Source organism: Megalops cyprinoides, chromosome 18 (genome assembly GCF_013368585.1).
Source record: "Megalops cyprinoides isolate fMegCyp1 chromosome 18, fMegCyp1.pri, whole genome shotgun sequence".
NCBI classification, from domain to species: Eukaryota; Metazoa; Chordata; class Actinopteri; order Elopiformes; family Megalopidae; genus Megalops; species Megalops cyprinoides.
The window spans coordinates 18,048,721-18,067,534 of NC_050600.1; the positions used below are offsets into that span (position 1 = coordinate 18,048,721).

General features: G+C 44.8%; 1 protein-coding gene across 1 annotated transcript in view; it reads left to right on the forward strand.

Annotated features, from left to right (window-relative positions):
* Positions 1-16,907, forward strand: part of LOC118793173 (hedgehog interacting protein) — a 33,105-nt gene extending 16,198 nt beyond the window's left edge. Inside the window, exons 5-13 of the mRNA XM_036551220.1 lie at positions 1,960-2,111; positions 3,404-3,577; positions 3,976-4,119; positions 4,593-4,714; positions 6,883-7,006; positions 9,094-9,233; positions 10,025-10,106; positions 14,854-15,002; positions 16,293-16,907. Coding sequence (XP_036407113.1) covers positions 1,960-2,111; positions 3,404-3,577; positions 3,976-4,119; positions 4,593-4,714; positions 6,883-7,006; positions 9,094-9,233; positions 10,025-10,106; positions 14,854-15,002; positions 16,293-16,486 — 1,281 coding nt within the window. The 3' untranslated portion in view covers positions 16,487-16,907. The remainder of the gene's footprint in view (positions 1-1,959; positions 2,112-3,403; positions 3,578-3,975; positions 4,120-4,592; positions 4,715-6,882; positions 7,007-9,093; positions 9,234-10,024; positions 10,107-14,853; positions 15,003-16,292) is intronic.
* Positions 16,908-18,814: the final 1,907 nt, after the last annotated feature.

Here is an 18,814-nt window from a genome sequence, read left to right on the forward strand (position 1 = left end):
CAGTACACATAACATTCGCTCACTGTATAGCAAGTTACAACAGTAGCACCTCGCCAGAGCTAGGAATTGGAATGGTTTATTGTGTAATGCAGAAAAGCGCAATCACAATAAATAAAGATTTTATGGAAATCTCTTTCAGTTATGTTTGGTCTCGGTTCTGTAGTCCGCTTTAGAATTTAGAGATCTTTATTCTGAGTTCAAGCTCTTTCATAGGATTAGCTTGTGTGTTAACAGATGGAGGTTTTAACTCAGCAGTCTGCTTTCACTGAGAAGGGAGCAAGCTGAACAGTGCGGACGTTTCAGATGTTCTTTGAGGTGGGCCGCGTTGCTATTCTCCAATCGGCTCTAGCGGAATTCCCTCGTGTTGACTTTACTGAGCCAATAAGAATCCAAAGGTGCATGCAGCAACATGGGATCTGAACCGTACTTGCCACTCTGAGAATCAGCTGCCTCTCAGGTTAAAGACAGTAGCTGGCACACTCTACATTAGCTGTACATACATTAGCTGAACCAAAGCCACTTAACTCTCCCCCGTGAAACTAAAGGTGCTTTTTCACTTCAAAATGCTGAAAAATATTGTTGTCTTTAAAATAAAATACTTTTAAAAATGCATTTTTTAACTCAAAGTATACATTCACTTATATTTGTCCACACATAAGTACAGTATATCATGCAGGGATTATTGAAAATGAGTTACTACTGAATTCAGATAAATGATAAAGGGCGACTAGTTTTTTTTTTTTTTTTTTTTTTAAAAACACAGTTGTAGGTTGACAAGGTGAGATGATTTGTAGAATCCAGCAGAGGTGGGAAGTTAGAACAGTCACATCAGAGCCCATTGTCTGGGGACGCGGCCGTGTCCTCCCATGACCCGCGACTGCCGCAAGGTCAGAGCAAAGGCTGCTGGGAAAAAGTGAGACGTGAGAAGTGAGCTCTCCCCCCTCTCTAAAGGAATGGATATGAAGGGTGATGAAGTGGAGGAAAACAATACTTTGGATGGCGCGAACCTGACGCACTGGCAGATTGATCACCAAGGATGTGGCTGTCACTGCGGCGGGCTGAAGCGATCATTTTTATCCCTGCTCTCAATAGACCAGGGAGCCAGGCATGGGTGCTGCTAACCCAAGCCCCAGCAAAAGATCTCGGGAGGGCATTGCAAACATTCTTGACATATAAGCCCAAAGTTCTGTTCATTCCTTTCTTTTTTTTTTTTTTGAAAAAAAGAATGAAAAAAGAGAGAAGAAAAAAAAGATGTGATTGCTTTGCCCAGGGACTGAAAAGATATAGCTGCTTATTAGAGCTAACTATGAACAGACCACCGGAGTGGTGACAACTGATGCAGTTGCCCCCAGGGGTAAAGGTTTACGTATTACACAAGCAATTTCACTGTTTTCTAAACACGGTGCCAAGACAGTGGGAGTTGGCAGCTCCCACTGTGTTTACATTTTTTTTTTTTTATTCTTTCTCGGTCTCTGCACAGATTTAAAATGACTGAGGATTTCTGGACTTTTTGTGTTGTCCTCCATGAACTGCGAGCAAGCTAATAAATTCTGCAGGCACTTAAAGCGGCCCCCATTGATACCCCCAAAAGATTACGTCCACAAATCACCGCACAATGGGTCTGTGAGAGGGCCTGCTGGCTCGCTGAGCCCGCGGAGAGCGACCGCGCGCACTATAACCCCGGAGTGGAGGAAGAGGGCCGCCTCGAGTCAAACGGCTTTCTAATCGTTTGTGATGCAGTAGTCAAGGAGAGACAGAGACAGAGAGAGAGAGAGAGAGAGAGAGAGAGGTGGGGGGGAACAGATAATCCTAGGGAATGCTGAGAGAGAGCATGAGAGAGGGAGAGAGAGAGGGAGAGAGGGAGAAAGAGACAGAAGGGGGCTGGCTTTGGTTCCAGCTGCAACAGAGTAAAGAACATAATTAACTTCACCATTCTTTGTGTTTTTCATTTGACTGCAGGGAGGAGATGAAAGGGGCCTTTTAAGCCTCGCATTCCATCCCAATTACAAGAAAAATGGAAAGCTGTACGTCTCTTATACCACCAACCAGGAGGGATGGGCCATTGGACCTCACGACCACATTCTCCGAGTGGTGGAGTACACCGTGTCCAGGTAGTAGACAGAAAACAAAAACTTCCAGATTGCGAAACTCCTCAATTTTTAACGTTGTCACTGCACCCAGTTGACAAAAAAACACTGGAGAAGTTCCTCCATTTTATTTTGGAACGCTCAACAGAGAACCTGTATATATAGTTGTAGTTCAATGAGAAAATGCATCTGTGGTGATTTTTTTTGTGGTTTGGAATTGAGTGAGGGTTTGGTGGCTGCCAAGGGTTTTTTGTTTTGTTTTGTTTTGTGAAATGTTTTTAATGACAACGTTGGATGCTCTTGGAAAATTGTAATGACAGCATATAATCGTCTAACTTCGCTAATGATGATGGTGTCTTTTTGAGGTTTGGATGGTGGTTTTGTTCACCTTGTTAAAATGCATAGCTAATTAGCAAGAGTACTACAGTATTCAATTCACTCCACATTGTTTTGCTTTTATTCCTATTGTATTATTTTTAATCACTTTACTCAACACTGGCTAATTAAAAACTCCCTTAACGGATTTTGGCAACATTATATGGGTGGTGCAATATCGAGCTGACTGATGCGCATGGCGTAATATTATGCTCAGAGCAATGTAGTCAAATCCTTTGTGCACGGTGCTCTGTAAAATGATATTATTTTGCATCGATCTGAAGGTGCTGCCCAGATTAAACTGTCTTTGCACTGAATGCGATGAAGGATCTTGTCTGAGAAGGAAGAGGCCTGACACTTGAGTTGCAACACGCCTAACCCTTTCAGAGGAGAGGAAGTTCATGTGGTTTGCCAAAGCTGAAGCAGTAACACTCTGGGATTTCCTCAGTAGAAAAATAGATTAACACTCTTCACTTTAAGGATATTCCCCTCGAGTTGCAGGCCAAAGCCACCTGTTCAGTGCTATTGCCTTTCTCTTACAAATTATACAGCCTGCATGTCGTCCAGCACATTGGTGGTGGAGGGCAGTATTCACTAACAATATGTTGTTTGGAGAGAAATATGCTTCCCTTTCATCTACAGTATTATGGTAGCATTTTTTTTATTTAATAGAAAAAATTGGTTGCTACTTTATTTTTATAGCTTACTGTTGAAAAATGCTTTCATTCAGGGTGACTTGCTGCTTACTGCCTTTACAGTACCTGTTTGTATGGTTACATATTTACAAGCACAGGACAGGAGTGTCTGGATGTCAAACCCATGACACTCTGGTTGCAGGCTGTAATCACTGCTGCTCACTGCTGCCTCATACAATCATGTGTGCATGTGTGTGTGTGTGTCAGCTGCAAGCCTCTCTGATTTGACCCCGCCGGGTGTTTCAGGAAAAACCCGAACCAGGCGGACGTGAGGACCCAGAGGGTGCTGATGGAGGTGGCGGAGCTGCACAGGAAACACCTGGGAGGGCAGCTCCTTTTTGGACCGGACGGCCTGCTGCACATCTTCCTGGGCGACGGCATGATCACGCTGGACGACATGGAGGAGATGGACGGGCTGAGGTGAGCCCACAGAGGAGCCAAGAGCCCGCCAGACACACATCCTTCCTGCTACGTCCCTGTAGCATTTTTTTTGGTCCGCCGTATCACGGGCTGACGCTGTCATCCTGATATTAGGAGAAAATGCAAGTCTTTCTTCGGAATGCTTGGTGGCAAAGATCACTGGCCTCAAGCTGGTGGTCACAAAGAGAGGGGGGGTATTTATTACCAAGAGGAGTTCAACACTCACATACATGAGTCAGACACACTCACCTTGAACTGCATTGCCACAATATATACATAAAACACACAAATGATTCTTCCAAATTGAACAATTTTATTCAGGTATCATTTGAAATGTCATTTATGTTTTTTGGTGCAAGTCCATAAAGCATTCAGTGTAACTGAATGTGTTTCTGCAGTGATTTCACGGGGGCGGTACTGAGGGTGGACGTGGACACGGACTGCTGCAACGCCCCCTACTCCATCCCCCTGAACAACCCCTACTTCAACAGCACCAACCAGCCGCCAGAACTGTACGCTCACGGGCTGCATGACCCGGGAAGGTAAGCAAAGATCAGGTACACGGAGACATGCCACCCAAATCTACAGCATTCACATCACAGCTGAGTAATGTCCTTTGTCCTAATGTCCGTAATTTATTACGCAACAATGTGTCGATTAAACAGATAAAAATGATTTTTGAGATTGATTGTAACTGGTCTTCATGAGGCTGATGATACCCGATATGTACTCTATTTTTCTGTTAATTGGCCTGCTTTTTGAATAGAATAGTTTATAAGTGTGTTAGACAGTGTAAAATTTAAGTGTTCAGGCTTGATTTTGGATCTGTTTTCACACAACATTGAGTCTGCGTGTGATGTTGGTGGCAAAAGAAGCATTCAGGTCTTTTTCGTTTAATATTCAAGGTCAGAACCAGAGCAGTGCTTGTAGAGTTTTGCATCCTGGTTTAGAATGTCAGCGATAAACCAATCACGTCAGAGGAAGCGTGGTGCACCAAAGACTGTGCGTGTTGCAGGTGCGCGGTGGACAAGCACTACATGGATGCAAACAGGACCCTGCTCATACTGTGCACGGACTCAGTCGCCCGAAACTCCACCACAGGAAGAATACTGCAGATTCAGAAGGGGAAGGACTACGGTGAGTGTTTAAGGCGTTTTTATCTTTCAGAGACCAGAGAAAAGAGGTTTTCTAAGTCCACAACTGTGTTTCTATAAATCGATTGTTCTTTTTTTGTGTCACTGAGATTGTATTTTCCTTCATACTTGGACAAGCATGAAAAAGTCTCAATACTTCAGTGATATTCTTCACAAATGTTTAACTACACTTATGTACACGTATGTTATTGTCTGGTATTGGGTGTCAGATGGTTAAGTCACTCGTTTCAGCACACTTGTTAATTTTTATACACCTCTGATTTTTAGTGCTACAGTTAACACCCCAGTGAAGACCAGTCAGCGAATGATGCTTTCAAATTTAAACACTCGTCCTGAGAGGAGAAAATGAATGTTTTCAGGAATGTCCTTCATGGAAAATGAATGTTTTCAGGAATGTCTAATCATGACAGTCTCTGTAAATGTTTCCAACGGTGATATGATGACAGTACTGAAAGTGGCATGATGAAAAATAGTCCCTTTTTTTACATGCTGCAGATAAAAGCCTAATGAAAACCATACGTTCGAAACAATGCCATTTCCTGTGGAAAAATTGCTTGTTGGTTGTTGGTTTGGTTTAAATTACAACACAGCACTGTCTGTACTCACAATGAGTGCTATTATAGCCTTTCCCACAAAACTACTCCGCTGCCCTCCGCTGTGTTCAAAAACACCTCTCATTCTGTGCTGTCTTTCCCAGAAAAACACAGATACAGTACAGACAAATTATCTTCTACTTTGGCACATTCGCGCCAACATGACCACCCTCCTGGGGGACTTAGCCTAACTGTGTGTTTGGTCTTTGCAGATGTTGCCAGAAGCAGAATATAGTCTATGCCATTTCTCACTGTCCAATGAGTCCAACAGAGTCCATTTGCGAGAGACTAAATCCTCCAAGTAGTGTCAGTGCATTTGAGAGACATTATATATAATGATTTGTTACGATTTGATATGCCTGATATGATCTGAAGTATCAGTATGTTAAAGCAAAGAAAAGAACACCCAATATAGTCTTAAATCGAGCAGAATTCTTTCTGTGACATTTGAATGAAACGTTTGCCCTCCCAGCAAATTCAAAATATGATAAAAATGGCCAAATATTTGGCGAATTTTTTGAAAAAATGTTTAAAATAAGACGCCTCCTGGGTGGCCGTGACAAATAATCTTGTAATGAGAACATTTTTCTTATTTTTGGAGGGCAGGATTTCCTTAGGGGTGAGACTCACAAAGAGTCTGAAAGGTAATTAATGGGTCTGTGCATGACAGTTTGATATTAAACAGCGGCGCTGGAGTTTGTGGAAATAAATGATACAAACGGCAGTTTGCGGTTTGTTTTCCTCTCGAGTGCAGTGAGTGAAACCGAGTAACGCACGCTCCCGTGTTACTGCCATCGCAGGAGATAGATATTCCTACAGCGTATCATGGAAACCTCAGCGCAAACGTGAAACTTTCAGGACTGACTTACACAACCAGAGCCTCTCCCTGCAGAAATCCACAAAAATCTTAATGACCGTAAAAGACTATTTCCATCCTTTGGGCTGTGCTCCAGCGCCAGATTAATAATGAATTCATTCCATCTGACGGGCAGAGGGGTCCCGTACTTCCTGTGTGCAGTGGGCAAATATCGTTTTATGGGCCACATATGTTGCAGTTCCTTGTCTCAAAAGAGGCCCTGCAGAGAAACACGACAGCAATTACACAGTGGTTGTGTTTTTGTCGCCTTGTCTCAATGCCTGCAAAAATCTCACAGCTCTATTATCCTAATTGTGGCATTCTTGAGGCCTCTGGGGTAACATGTATCCTCTTTTTGTGTTATCTGAGCTAAGAAATGGCTTGAGTTGATTCATCACATTGAGCAAAGAAAGTGAATGTGGCCATTTTATGGGAACAGTGTAGTGGCAGTGTAGCATAATAGTAAGGAGCAGGCCTCTTAACCGAAAGGTTGCTGGCTCGATTCCCCACTGGGGCACTGCTGTGGTACCCATAGGCAAGGTACTTAACCCAGAATTGCCTTAGTAAATATCCAGCTGTATAAATATGTAAAAATTGTAAAAAAAACTATAGCTTATGTAAGTCAATCTGAGAAAGAACGTCTGCTAAATACTTGTAATTTCAATGAATGTTTTTAACTTGTCCGTTGTGGTTGTTCTGCAGAGCACGAGCCTTCGGTCTTTGAGCTGAAATCCACCAGCACTGCAGCACCGGTAGGAGGCTTCATCTACAGAGGCTGCCAGTCCCGAAGGCTGTTTGGGAGCTACGTGTTCGGGGATCGCAACGGGTACGTCTGCGAAACAGAAAACGAGGGATAAGCCGCCGAAGTCGAGCTCAGCCGCCCCATTTGCAGACAGAATAGATTTGTGGACCACAGAGAGAGTATTGCTGCTTGTAATGTAATCTACTGTAATTAGAGACAGATACAATTTATGAAATGGCTGCTAACATCTAATGGAAGCCATATCCTCGCCTGGGTGTCTCATAGGGTCATGACTTATTCCAATTTCTGCGGCGTGAATAAGTGTACCCAGTGGACAGAGCAGCAGCCTGTCAGAGGGTGATTACCCCAGCCCATCTCTTTTTTATTGCTGAGAGAACAGAGGGGTACCAGATTTAAAGTCTTTGATATGACTGGGCTGGGGATTGAATCCACATTTGGGGCAGACTAGCTAACCACAAGGCCACTGAACCAATGATAATGATAAGCATAATGATTTACTTCTGTGTGTGTGTGTGTGTGTGTGTGTGTGTGTGGGTTGGTGGGTGTTTTCGTTCCCGTTCATGGATGACAGCTCATCCACCACAGCTTTAAAACTCGGGGAGTCTTTGCAACGTAGCTTTCGCTTCAGATAAGTCACAGAGAATGCCAATGAATCTCAGATGTATCCGTAACAGCATTATAATTGTAAACAACCTTTTTAACAAGCCTGCCAGCCAAAGGCTTCTTCACATATTCTCTGCCAATGTCAACCACTCGTTCACAGCAAGGGGGGAAAACATGATAATTGTGACTGCTTATTAGTCTGTTTGGTGTAAATTGCGATATGTTTTTTTTTTTTTTTTTTTGCTTGTAGTGGTTTCCCGCTGTCTGATTTGTTTGAGTGTTGTGCCGTTCACCCTTTTCCCTAGTTTCTCGCCTGATTTCAGGGTACGATGTGTTTGTGTAAACAGAGGGAATAAAATGTGGAGCGGTTATATGGGAGCGCTGATTGACTGCTGCTGGTCTGTCAAGAGACAGCACCTCCCATTGAAAGTGAATCGAAACAAATCAGTTTACGGCTACTATGTTCAGTCGTCGTTGTTATTGTGAAGCGAAACTGTGCCTGTGGTCTCGAAAAGCTTCCATCCAAGAAACCCCACTGGAGTGCTATCATGTTCCACTTAGTTTAATGTGCAAATCAACAGTGTGATTGTTGTATTGAACAGAGCTGTACGGGATAATGTTTCAGGGATAGGTGTCTACTAAAACCATGAGAATGGTGTGTACGGTCATGGCAAACACGTTTCATGTAGTTCATTCTAGCGGCCAGACACAGGGTTTGAGCCCTTTGTTTGTAAACAAATATGTATTTTGACCTGATGAGTTGCATTGTGTTGCGATGTGTTGATTTGATGAGTTGTATATGTGATGTGAAGTGTTGTGTTGATTGTATGAGTTGTGTTTGTGATGTAATGAGTTGTATTTGTGATGTGTTTGCATTTGGTGAGTTGTATTTGTGATGTGATGTGTGTGTGTGCGTCTGATGAGTTGTATTTGTGTAGTGATGTGTGTGTGTGTGTTTGATGAGTTGTATTTGTGATGTGTTTGCGTTTGGTGAGTTGTATGTGTGTTGTGATGTGTTTGCGTTTGGTGAGTTGTATGTGTGTTGTGATGTGTTTGTGTTTGGTGAGTTGTATTTGTGTTGTTATGTGTTTGCGTTTGGTGAGTTGTATGTGTGTTGTGATGTGTTTGCGTTTGGTGAGTTGTATGTGTGTTGTGATGTGTTTGCGTTTGGTGAGTTGTATGTGTGTTGTGATGTGTTTGCGTTTGGTGAGTTGTATGTGTGTTGTGATGTGTTTGCGTTTGGTGAGTTGTATTTGTGTTGTTATGTGTTTGCGTTTGGTGAGTTGTATGTGTGTTGTGATGTGTTTGCGTTTGGTGAGTTGTATTTGTGTTGTGATGTGTTTGCGTTTGGTGAGTTGTATGTGTGTTGTGATGTGTTTGCGTTTGATGAGTTGTATGTGTGTTGTGATGTGTTTGCGTTTGGTGAGTTGTATTTGTGTTGTGATGTGTTTGCGTTTGATGAGTTGTATGTGTGTTGTGATGTGTTTGCGTTTGGTGAGTTGTATGTGTGTTGTGATGTGTTTGCGTTTTGCTGTGTTTCTGAGCAGGAACCTGCGCATCCTCCAGCAGCCCCCAGCGGGCGGGGCGGGTGGGGCGTGGCAGGAGAAGGCCCTCTGTCTTGGCAGCAGCGCCTCATGCAGCAGCTCCCTCTCAGGGCACATCCTGGGCTTCGGGGAGGATGAACTCGGTCAGTAAAACATATTACCGCCGGTCACTTATTCGGAACGCAGTGTCTCGTGTTAAGTTTTATCTCAGAAGGAAATCGGTTCACTGGTAGGCCGTTCAACATTTTGAACGGATATCCCTTTTTGTCACAAGGGACAATGCAAATGACTGAAAATTAAATAGATTTGGCCAATTATACAGGCTGTTGCGGTCCAAATGTTGTAATAAATACAGCATTATTGGTTGTGTTGGTGGGTTTTTTTTTTTCACTGCGCATAACTTTGGGAGTAACAGCATCTGTACCTGCTGCAGATAATTAGCCAGTATAGTGTCTCAGTCAAACAGCTGTGCACATCTGGTTCTCCCACTCTCCTCACTGACTCATCACAGCCGTGTAATGCCTCATTCTCAACACACGCGGAACGGAGGGAGAGCGAGAGAGAGAGAGAGAGCAAATAGCTCAGGGATGGAGTAACCCCAGTGCTGGCCAGATCTGCGATCCGGTGATTGAGATAGCATTTGTTACTGATTTGTGAGATGGGAGGGGGGTTGTCAGAGAAGCTCTGAATCCGCCGTCCCGCAGGAGAGGCGGAATGACACATGGCTAGCAGGGGGGGTTTTTAATGCGTGAGGCGCTGCGCTTGCATTTTACGGGCCGTCATTAAAGCCCTCACATGAGCCCGGTCGCGAGTGTGTCATCGGCTGCTGAACCCTGCGCCAGCATCCTGTCAGGCCCTGCGTATCAGAGCCAAGCGCGCCTCTGTCAGTCGCCGCAACACCAGCCAATCACAGCTGCCCTCTCTCTCCCGACAGGCGAAGTCTACATATTAGCCACGAGCAAGAGCATGGTCCAGTCAAATAGCGGGAAGCTCTACAAACTGGTGGACCCTAAAAGGTATGTCACCTGTGCTAATTCTCGCCTCCTCCTCGGCGTGTGACCCCCCCCCCCCCCCCCCCCCCAAGGCATTCCAAAATACAATGTGGACCAGGTGTGGACCCCTGGTAACCTGACTGCGCGGAGTGTGAAATACCTCAGCGGAATTCCTGGAAGGAACACGTTCGTTACACTAACGTCATGAAGCAGTCCTCTCTAAGCCTCCGGGTGCTGACTGATACTGTGTGAAGCCTCCCGCTTAAACAAATCATCACACAGCTGGAGCCCCGGCCAACACAAATGACAGCGTCTGTGAAGGGTAAACACGAGATTTCAAAATGTTGGTGTAGCACGTTACTTACACCAATACTGTGAAGTTTCAGGTTCTAAGCAGTACAATAGGTTAGAGGGGACAACCTGTGGGCTGCAGTGTGCTTCAGGAATTTGACAGGACTGGTATGCTGTGTGAAAACTGAGGCAAATAGTTCAAAGCAATTTATAATGAGAAAAGGAGGCCTTTCTATCATCATAGAGGAACTGTGTGCATGCATGTGAGTGTGTGTGTGTGTGTGTGTGTGTGTGTATGTTTAAAGTTCAGATTTTTTCTCTGCCTTCTCTGCCTCAAAGCTTATTTATTTTCCATAGCTTTCTTTTATAATCATATATTTGACAAATAGTCTTTACTCAGGGTAGATTGAATTATATCAGACTAAATTATATCAGTGAGTTTGAATTGTATTGGAAATGTCTTTTGTATTTACAGAGAGCTAAGTATTAGAATAAATGCAAAGTCTGTAACCCCTTGATTTGTCACCATATATAGAAACTGAACAGTCTAGAACTCTTGCATCAGGTAGTTAGCTGGCTAATTGGCTAATTCAGCAAAGGGCCTCCTAACGAGCTACAAAGCTATATATTAGTAACATACTGTAACAATCAGCCCTATCAGACCCAGCGAGAATTCAGCTTGATAGCTGTACATTGTGGTCCTGTAGAGTGGGGTGGGGGGGGGGGGGGGGGGGGGGGGGATAGACTTCTTAGCAATGTGGTAATGTCGCTGAGCTTTGGAACAGGAGACTGCGGTTAGATTCTCGGGAGGTCCACTCTCCAACACCACCACCACCCCCCCCCCCCCCCCCCCCCCCACACACACCCACACTCCCCCTGCATCCCCACCCCCCACCACCCAGTTTCACCACAGTACCTTCATGTGATGTCAATTGCACAAGTGGATGTAATATACCCCCTGTCTTTCTCTGGCCGCTTATGTTGCGTGAAGTCCTTGTTTTGTTCAGATTTACCACGAATGTGAACACACATTGGCAGCCACACTCTGCGGACACCAAAGTCCGTTACAGCGCAAGCGGTAGACGTGACAAACCCTGGCCATCAATCTTATGTGTCATAATGTCTACCATGTGTTCTACGCTATTAAAGAAACACTGTCAATAGTAAAACTTTAAGGGTTTAATTATTTTTAAAATATGTATTTGTGTAAAACTACATAGGCCTACATGTGCAAGACATTTGTCCCACGCCACAAGAAAATATGTACATGATGTTTATGAATTCCCTTAAATAATGCCAACATCTGGAGTGTTTGGTTTTTACATATCATGCAAACTCTAGCGGTTTCAACTTTAGTTTAATTATGGTACATAGCTCTCTGTAAATGTGAAATACATTCCAAATTACTGTTACTTAGTACTTAAGCATTAACGATTATATTGCCTCCAGCACAAACGCACTCAGCAAAGTATGAAATTTAAGTAAATACAAATAGATCTGTTCTGTCTTTAAGTACAACTGAAAGCACACAGGGCATATTTTTACTTTTAATTTCATTCCCACACAATCCAGCCTTTTCCAGCTTTTACACCGTACAAGGAAATAGTCACTCTAAAAGACTCGCGCTGGTTTATAGCCAACAGCAGGTGAGTTCAATCAAAATGCAAAAAGCTGCATGTTTTTAATGACAATCTGCCACTTCAGGGTTAAAGTTCCTCTGAAGGCTTTTTTTTTCCATGCATGTTACAATAGGAATTGATCCCGCCGCTAATTGTCTGTAGGTGATGACAGTGCCACCCAAGTCTAATGCAATTAATTAGGCCACAGATGTTCCTGCCCCCTTCAGTCAAGACCTCTGCATCGTGCTGTATTTATGTTTTCTGGCATCATGGCCTTTTCCAAAGCGCAATTCTTTCCACCATCTATTGGGGTTGTTTAGTCTGTCAGGTCCGCGGAGGGGGGGGGGGGGGGGCGATCTCCCACACCAGGCCCTCGATATTAGGATCCCATTACAGGGGGGCCGGGGTGGTGGTAGGGGGGGGTGGGGCCTGGTGCGTCTGACCCCTGGTCCATGCCCCCCCCCAAGCTTGAACAAGTAGGGTGGTCTCACGCTGATGTACCTGAGGCCAGCAGACCCCCCACCGAAACACCACCACACTCCCCCGTCGTCCCAACGGGCCGTTCCCGCGGGTTGCGTGTTTGGTGGGGTCGGAGGCTCAGACTGCGCACATCATGTTTTGATCACGAGAGCGGCTTTGGGGTGCACGCATGCAGAGACCAAAATTGCCTAAAGGTAAACACTTCCCGCCGCGCCGACTTTATTTGTACTTATTTGTTTGTCAGTTGCGCAGCACTGAATAATATATAGGCCACCATGAATTAGGGGACGGGTATTAGGGGGGCCTGTATCCCATGTGCACGGAGCCGCAGAGTTACCCGTGAGCCGCTGGCGGGGCAGATATCAGAACTTAATACCTTACATGGCTGTTCGGTTAGAGCCGTTCCATATGTAGCTGACAGACCTTTGAAGGAGAGGTCCTTTGAAGGGGGGGGGGGGGCGGGCGCGTTCATTATTCCATAATCAGAGCAATGTAATGTCTGATTAAGACACGGAATGTTTCGTCGAGGATTCCTTATCTCAACTGCCTTGCCACACGCAGGCAAGGGCCCCATGGGAGGTGTAGTCATTTACAGAGAGGTTTTTTTTTTTTTTTTATTTATTCCTCCAGCTGAAACTCAATCTCAGAGCACAGAGGGAAAAATCTGTCAGACAGGAGCAGGGAGACACAGAAGGCAGATTATATTGCTTGCGTTGTTTCCTCTAAGTGTGGAATTTACTCATCTGTGCACAATGGCTATTTTCATATTATGTACAATAAAAATGAAACATATATCACTGTAAGTTTTAAAGAGATTATAGAATGAATATAACTCTTTTGGCATCTGAATTTATCAGCAACAAAGTAGGCTCATGGCAGACCTTTTGCATGAAAAACAGTATTATGTTCATCTGAGGTATGCTTGTATGCCTTCTCATTAGTTTTTTGTCTCTATTGTTTCTTTAAATCAGCAAGTTACCAAGAGCTAGTGTGACAAGTAACAATAGCGGCTCTCCTCAATGACCTAGCTCAAACACACACATATAACAATTAGTACAATGAAGCAGTTAAGGAACCCCAGAAGGGCTTATACAAAGAATAGCAAAGAGGTAGAAGGTTTAAGTTTCCCAGTAAACAGAAGAGTTGTGTGCACATATGATGGAGAAAAAAAACACTCATCTCCCTAAAAAGATTAATTTTAAGTAAAAATACAACTGAAAAAATAATTCTCATGGACACTAAAGCTCAGCTTGAAACACTGACACCCATTCCCTGCTTTTACAGGGGGTTTAAAAAAACAGCTAGATACTGACAAGATGAGAGCTAAACAGGGGCACTAAAAAGGGTGTTTTGGAGCAGGTGAACTGTCTCCCTCAGCGGAACAAAGGAGATGGCTTCCAGTCTTTTGCCTTCCTAGTTATTTCCACAAGAAGCAGACAGTGGACAGCCTCAACCGCGCAGGCCCGGCCTCCTTTAATTTATCAGTCTGTGTTTTATGCGAGAGACCTCCTGATGTTGTCTCATTCCCACAGTTTCTGCTGACCCCTCTGCTTTGTGGTGGGCTGGTGGAGCAGGTGTTGCTTTCATGACCACCCTGGCAGTAACACAAACTGTTTGGTTGTGCCATTGACCCCGGAGCATTAACGGCGTTACTGAATCCTCTGGGGACTCCTCTTTCTCCCTCTCTCTCTCTCTCTCTCCCTCTCTCTCTCCCTCTCTCTCTCTCTCTCTCTCTCTCTCTCTCTCTCTCTCTCTCCCTCTCTCTCTTTTTTTTTTACGGTGTATGGCCTGTCACAACGATGTCCCGCTACATATGTAGAGCATGTGAAAGAGAGGGAGCAGTGTTAGTGTGTGGGGAGGCAGAGAGGATCATGGGAAGGTTCATCAGTCAGCCTGCTTGCAGTGTCCCGCTCCCACACTCACACAGTGCGCTCTCATACAGTGCACATTTTACAGACTCATAAACCAATTGCTGCCTTCGCGTTCGTCAAGAATGCTTCTGAGGCAATTATTATGGACCCCATCTTAGATTATACCCCACTTAAATTTGATTGTAGTAACTATATTTATTTGAAATAAAGTTACCAAAATGTACAGTTCTCAGATTTTATTTAACTAAAACTCAACTTCAAGCAACTCACTAAGCTTGACTGAGCTGTAAATTAGAATATTTTTAAGAGTACATGAATCTCTGTGTTTATGCTTGTGTCTGGCTCTGTGGCAAATCTGTATGCATGTGAGAGTTTTTCTCCTTTGTGGTGAGCATGTACGTGTGTGCATGCTCGCCGGTGTATGTGCACATGGGTGTTCACACCGCCTGTGCATTAAGCATCCCCCCCCCCTTTCCCCCCCCCTCCCGGTGATTGTTCCCATGTGCGCAGGCCCCCGGTCCCCAAGGAGTGCCAGCGGCCGGTGGAGGCCCCCGAGCTGCTGGTGACGGCGTGCTCTCGGCAGTGCAAGAACGGCCACTGCACCCCCACGGGCAGGTGCTGCTGCAACCCGGGCTGGGACGGCCCCTTCTGCAGAGTGGGTGAGTGACGCCCCCCTCACGCCCCCTTTTGCTGTCCCTCTTGCTCCGCTCCCTATTCTGACCCGTGGTGCTGATCAGAGATGGAAAACCCCAGCCCCCTAAAGTAGACGTACTTGCATGTGTTTGTTCTACCCATGCACTGAAAAAGCTGATTTGGTTCCCCTTCCGGCTGAAGATTTGTTAGAAAATCCAAGTGATTTGAACAAATACTGGGAGTACTTCTACTTTCCACACCTGGGCTTTTCCACCTTTGATGGCGATGAAAGCTAGTCAGCTCTCAAGGAGAGCCAAGGAGTTCACATAAATGTTATACTGTCAAACATGCAGTCTGATATTTCAGAGGGCACTCATGACTGGGCCTGGCACAGGCATGTAAAGAACAGCCTCATTTGTCACATATATTTCAATCATGGGTTGCGTTTCTCCCGTTTGTTCTCAGGTTTCACTCATTCAATATTAAGATGGGTTAGAACATTTTGACCAGGAGATTCCTCTAGTTTTGATGGCTAACATTGACTTTAATTTCCAGCATATATTTTCAGTGGCTATTCATGTTTCAGGACAACATCATGAAACCAGTGGACAAGGGACAGCATAACTTTTTTTAACTGAAAAGTGTACACCTTCATTTTCTGCCAAAAGAAGGAAGCTGACGTATAGAGCCCCTGTTAAACATTATGGGAGTGGACAATCAGTAATGCCTAAATCTGGAAGTCACACTATGGCTAAGTACCTTTCCTTATGTCCAAGCCTGACACCTTGGCAGCAAAACCTCTAGTGAGTATTAACACATGCCAACTGCTTTTAGAGAGACCAAGGTCTTATAATGTAATTAATTTGTAGTTCAGTGCAGGTCCTTTACTGCAAGAAGAGCAACTGTACAGGAGCAACACATCATCATTTTAACGAAAGCTTTATTGGTTTGGGAGTGTTGTTAGCCTGGTCTGACACTGTTGCTCATTCAGCTCGATTGGATACACTTCCGTTCTCTCGTGCTGGAAGTCGCTCTGGATAAGAGCATCTGCTAAATGAATGCAATGTAATGTAATAGGACATCAGCCACACAGAGGGTCAGTGCTTTGCCTGGGTGTCAGAGACTGGACTGACGCATCTGTGTTATGCTCCATTAGGAGTTTGTTCAAGGCGCATTTCCATTTTTGTGGATGGAAATTCCACGCTTATCAAGGTCCTATTAAAGGTCCTGGGAAGCTGCTTTGCAAGTCGCATCATGTGCCTGAAAGTCCAGGTTTTTGGACGCGGATCTTAACACTGTCTGTCTGTCCTTTGCAGCCAAATGCGAGCCCCCCTGTCGCAACGGAGGAGTTTGCATCGAGCCCAACAAGTGTTACTGCAAGAGCGGCTACTCCGGCGAGCAGTGCGAGAAAGGTGAGAGGGGCGTGGCGGGAGAGGCCCGAGACGGCATCCTGGACCAGATCATAGACATGACCTCCTACCTGCTGGACCTCACCAGCTACATCGTATAGGCGGAGATCTGCCAGCAGACTTCCTGAAGAAACCTCAGGACCAGTCTTTGTTCATCCACCATTAGACCATTTTCCCACCACCAACACCGCCACCACTTCCTGTTTGTTCTCTCGCCAATAAGCTACGCTCTTGTTCTTAGAATGGGCTTCCCAAAAAAAAAAATAATAAAAATAAAACAGACCTCAGAAAGCAGCGAGAAGATTGAAGTTTCCCTTTCAAGTTTTTTGTAATTGGAAAGACGTGGGATGCTTTGGTGCCGCTGATAAGAGCTCCTCTGTGCTTTGGAGGCATTTTAACTACACCGTCAGTCCATCTGGGCCAGAATCAGGCCTAAACTGGCTCTTTCTGGCAGTACTGGCTCAGATCACATCCCCTCCCGGAATTGTGGGAGTTCTCGTGCCCTCTGACGTCCCCCAGTGTGGTCTTTGGCACCGGAAACAGAAAGGGCCCCTTCACAGTGAGGCCCCACTGAGGTCTCTGTAACGACGCCTCAAGCCAACTGAGATCATAAGTGAAAAAACTTACATACGCGAGATCTCAGTGAGATCTCAGACAAAAAAAAAAAATGATTGTCAGAGTTGCTTAGAAATCGAACAAGAACATTTCCGCACATAACCGCAGTGTCAGACTTGCTGGACATCCCTCGCAGCAACTCTCTGGGTGTCCCCTTAACTCCTCCTGCCTACAGCTCCCGTCAGAAAGAGTGAAGTGACCAGAGGAATCTCAGATCAAACTCAGGACACCCCACTGAGCATGACCAAGGCCTGTGCAGTTTTCTTCCACAACAGAAGATTCAAAGTAGAAGGTGACTCACCTTTCAGATGGAGATGTGAAGGGAACAGAGTGGTTCTCCCGAAACATCAACATCTGAACACTGCCACTACACAGAAGAGGGGAAAGCAGACATTTCATTCCTTTTTCGTTTCGAAACCGCTTCTGTTTTTCCTTTTGAGGCAACTTTCTTCAATCACCTCTTGTTTGGGTGGGAGAGATGATCTGCAAGGGCTCAGACCAACGCCTTTATCAAAACGAATAAATGAGGGAAAATCAAGTGTTTGGAGACAGAAACTTTCATTCTAAGTGAAATGTAGCTAAGTGAAAGGTATGCCACCCTGCCAGTGTGCTGTGTAGCCGAAGATCTTACACAAACAAATGAGTTATTGGACTCAGTTCTTTTTGTTGTACCAGATGAACCTTTTAAATAGACAAATGAGGAAATTCATTCAGTGGTGTAATGGCTAAAACAAAAATGATATTGCTCTGTTTCTGTTGCCTTGTACCTATGTACTGTGTCAGATGAATTCTATGATGAACAAAAAAGACGAAGCGTCTCCAGATTTCTTTCACCAACACCCTGATTTTATCATGATTTGGATAAAATGTTGTGGTTTGAAAATCCAGAGAATATTTCTACATTTAAATAGCGATATGTTTTGTTTTGTTTTGGTACTGACAAATCTCTTCTATTACTACTATTTGTAGTTACAGACAGCAAGTAGTTTTTTTTATATATATATATTTTTATTTTATTTTCCAACTCTCTAAAGCTCCACTGAGTTTGAAAAGGTTCTGCTATTTTTTATGTTTGACGAAGACCATGCAAGCTGCTTGATACGATATTAACCTTTATTCACAGCCCAAGTGCTGCGTGCCTCTCAACGGATAGGTTTTCTTACACTGTCGCGTGGTCGTGTTTGAGGAGATGCCTGTGTGAAGGGCCAATGCGAATAACAGTCCATCGGCTGGGCCCCCCCCCCCCCCCAGAGTAGCCTTGTGTCATCACCTACTGGAAGCGGTCATCGAACATCACCCATCTTCGGCTGAGGGGAGAGACATGCGTGTTCCTCTCGACCACGGGACCGCATGGTCATGGACTCCGTGTGACATGCGAGCCGATGGTTCAAACCATTCAAGGGGGGGGGGGGGGGGTGTAAAGAGACTGGGTTGAGGCTGGAAAGCTCCCACAGTCCGTAGACAGTTTGAGCAGAACACCTGCTCCAACGTCCCTGCCCCTCTGGCGGACGCCTTCCCAACACATCTCACGTCGTTCAACGCAATCGATTGTTCTGTTTCGCCAGGTCTTTTAATGCATGACGACAGCACCCTGTCCACACAGCACTGATTCAGCTTCCAAACACGTTTTTTTTTTTTAATGTTCCAACTGGTCTAGACCACTGAAGCCCTGGACACCGGTTGACCCTGTACCCCTTCACCTGTAACACTGAACACTGTTACTAACTACTCAACTTCTGTCAAAAAAGGGAAAGCACATTGTGATGTATATATCATGTAGAACAGAACAAAGTACTACTTAATATTGAGAAATA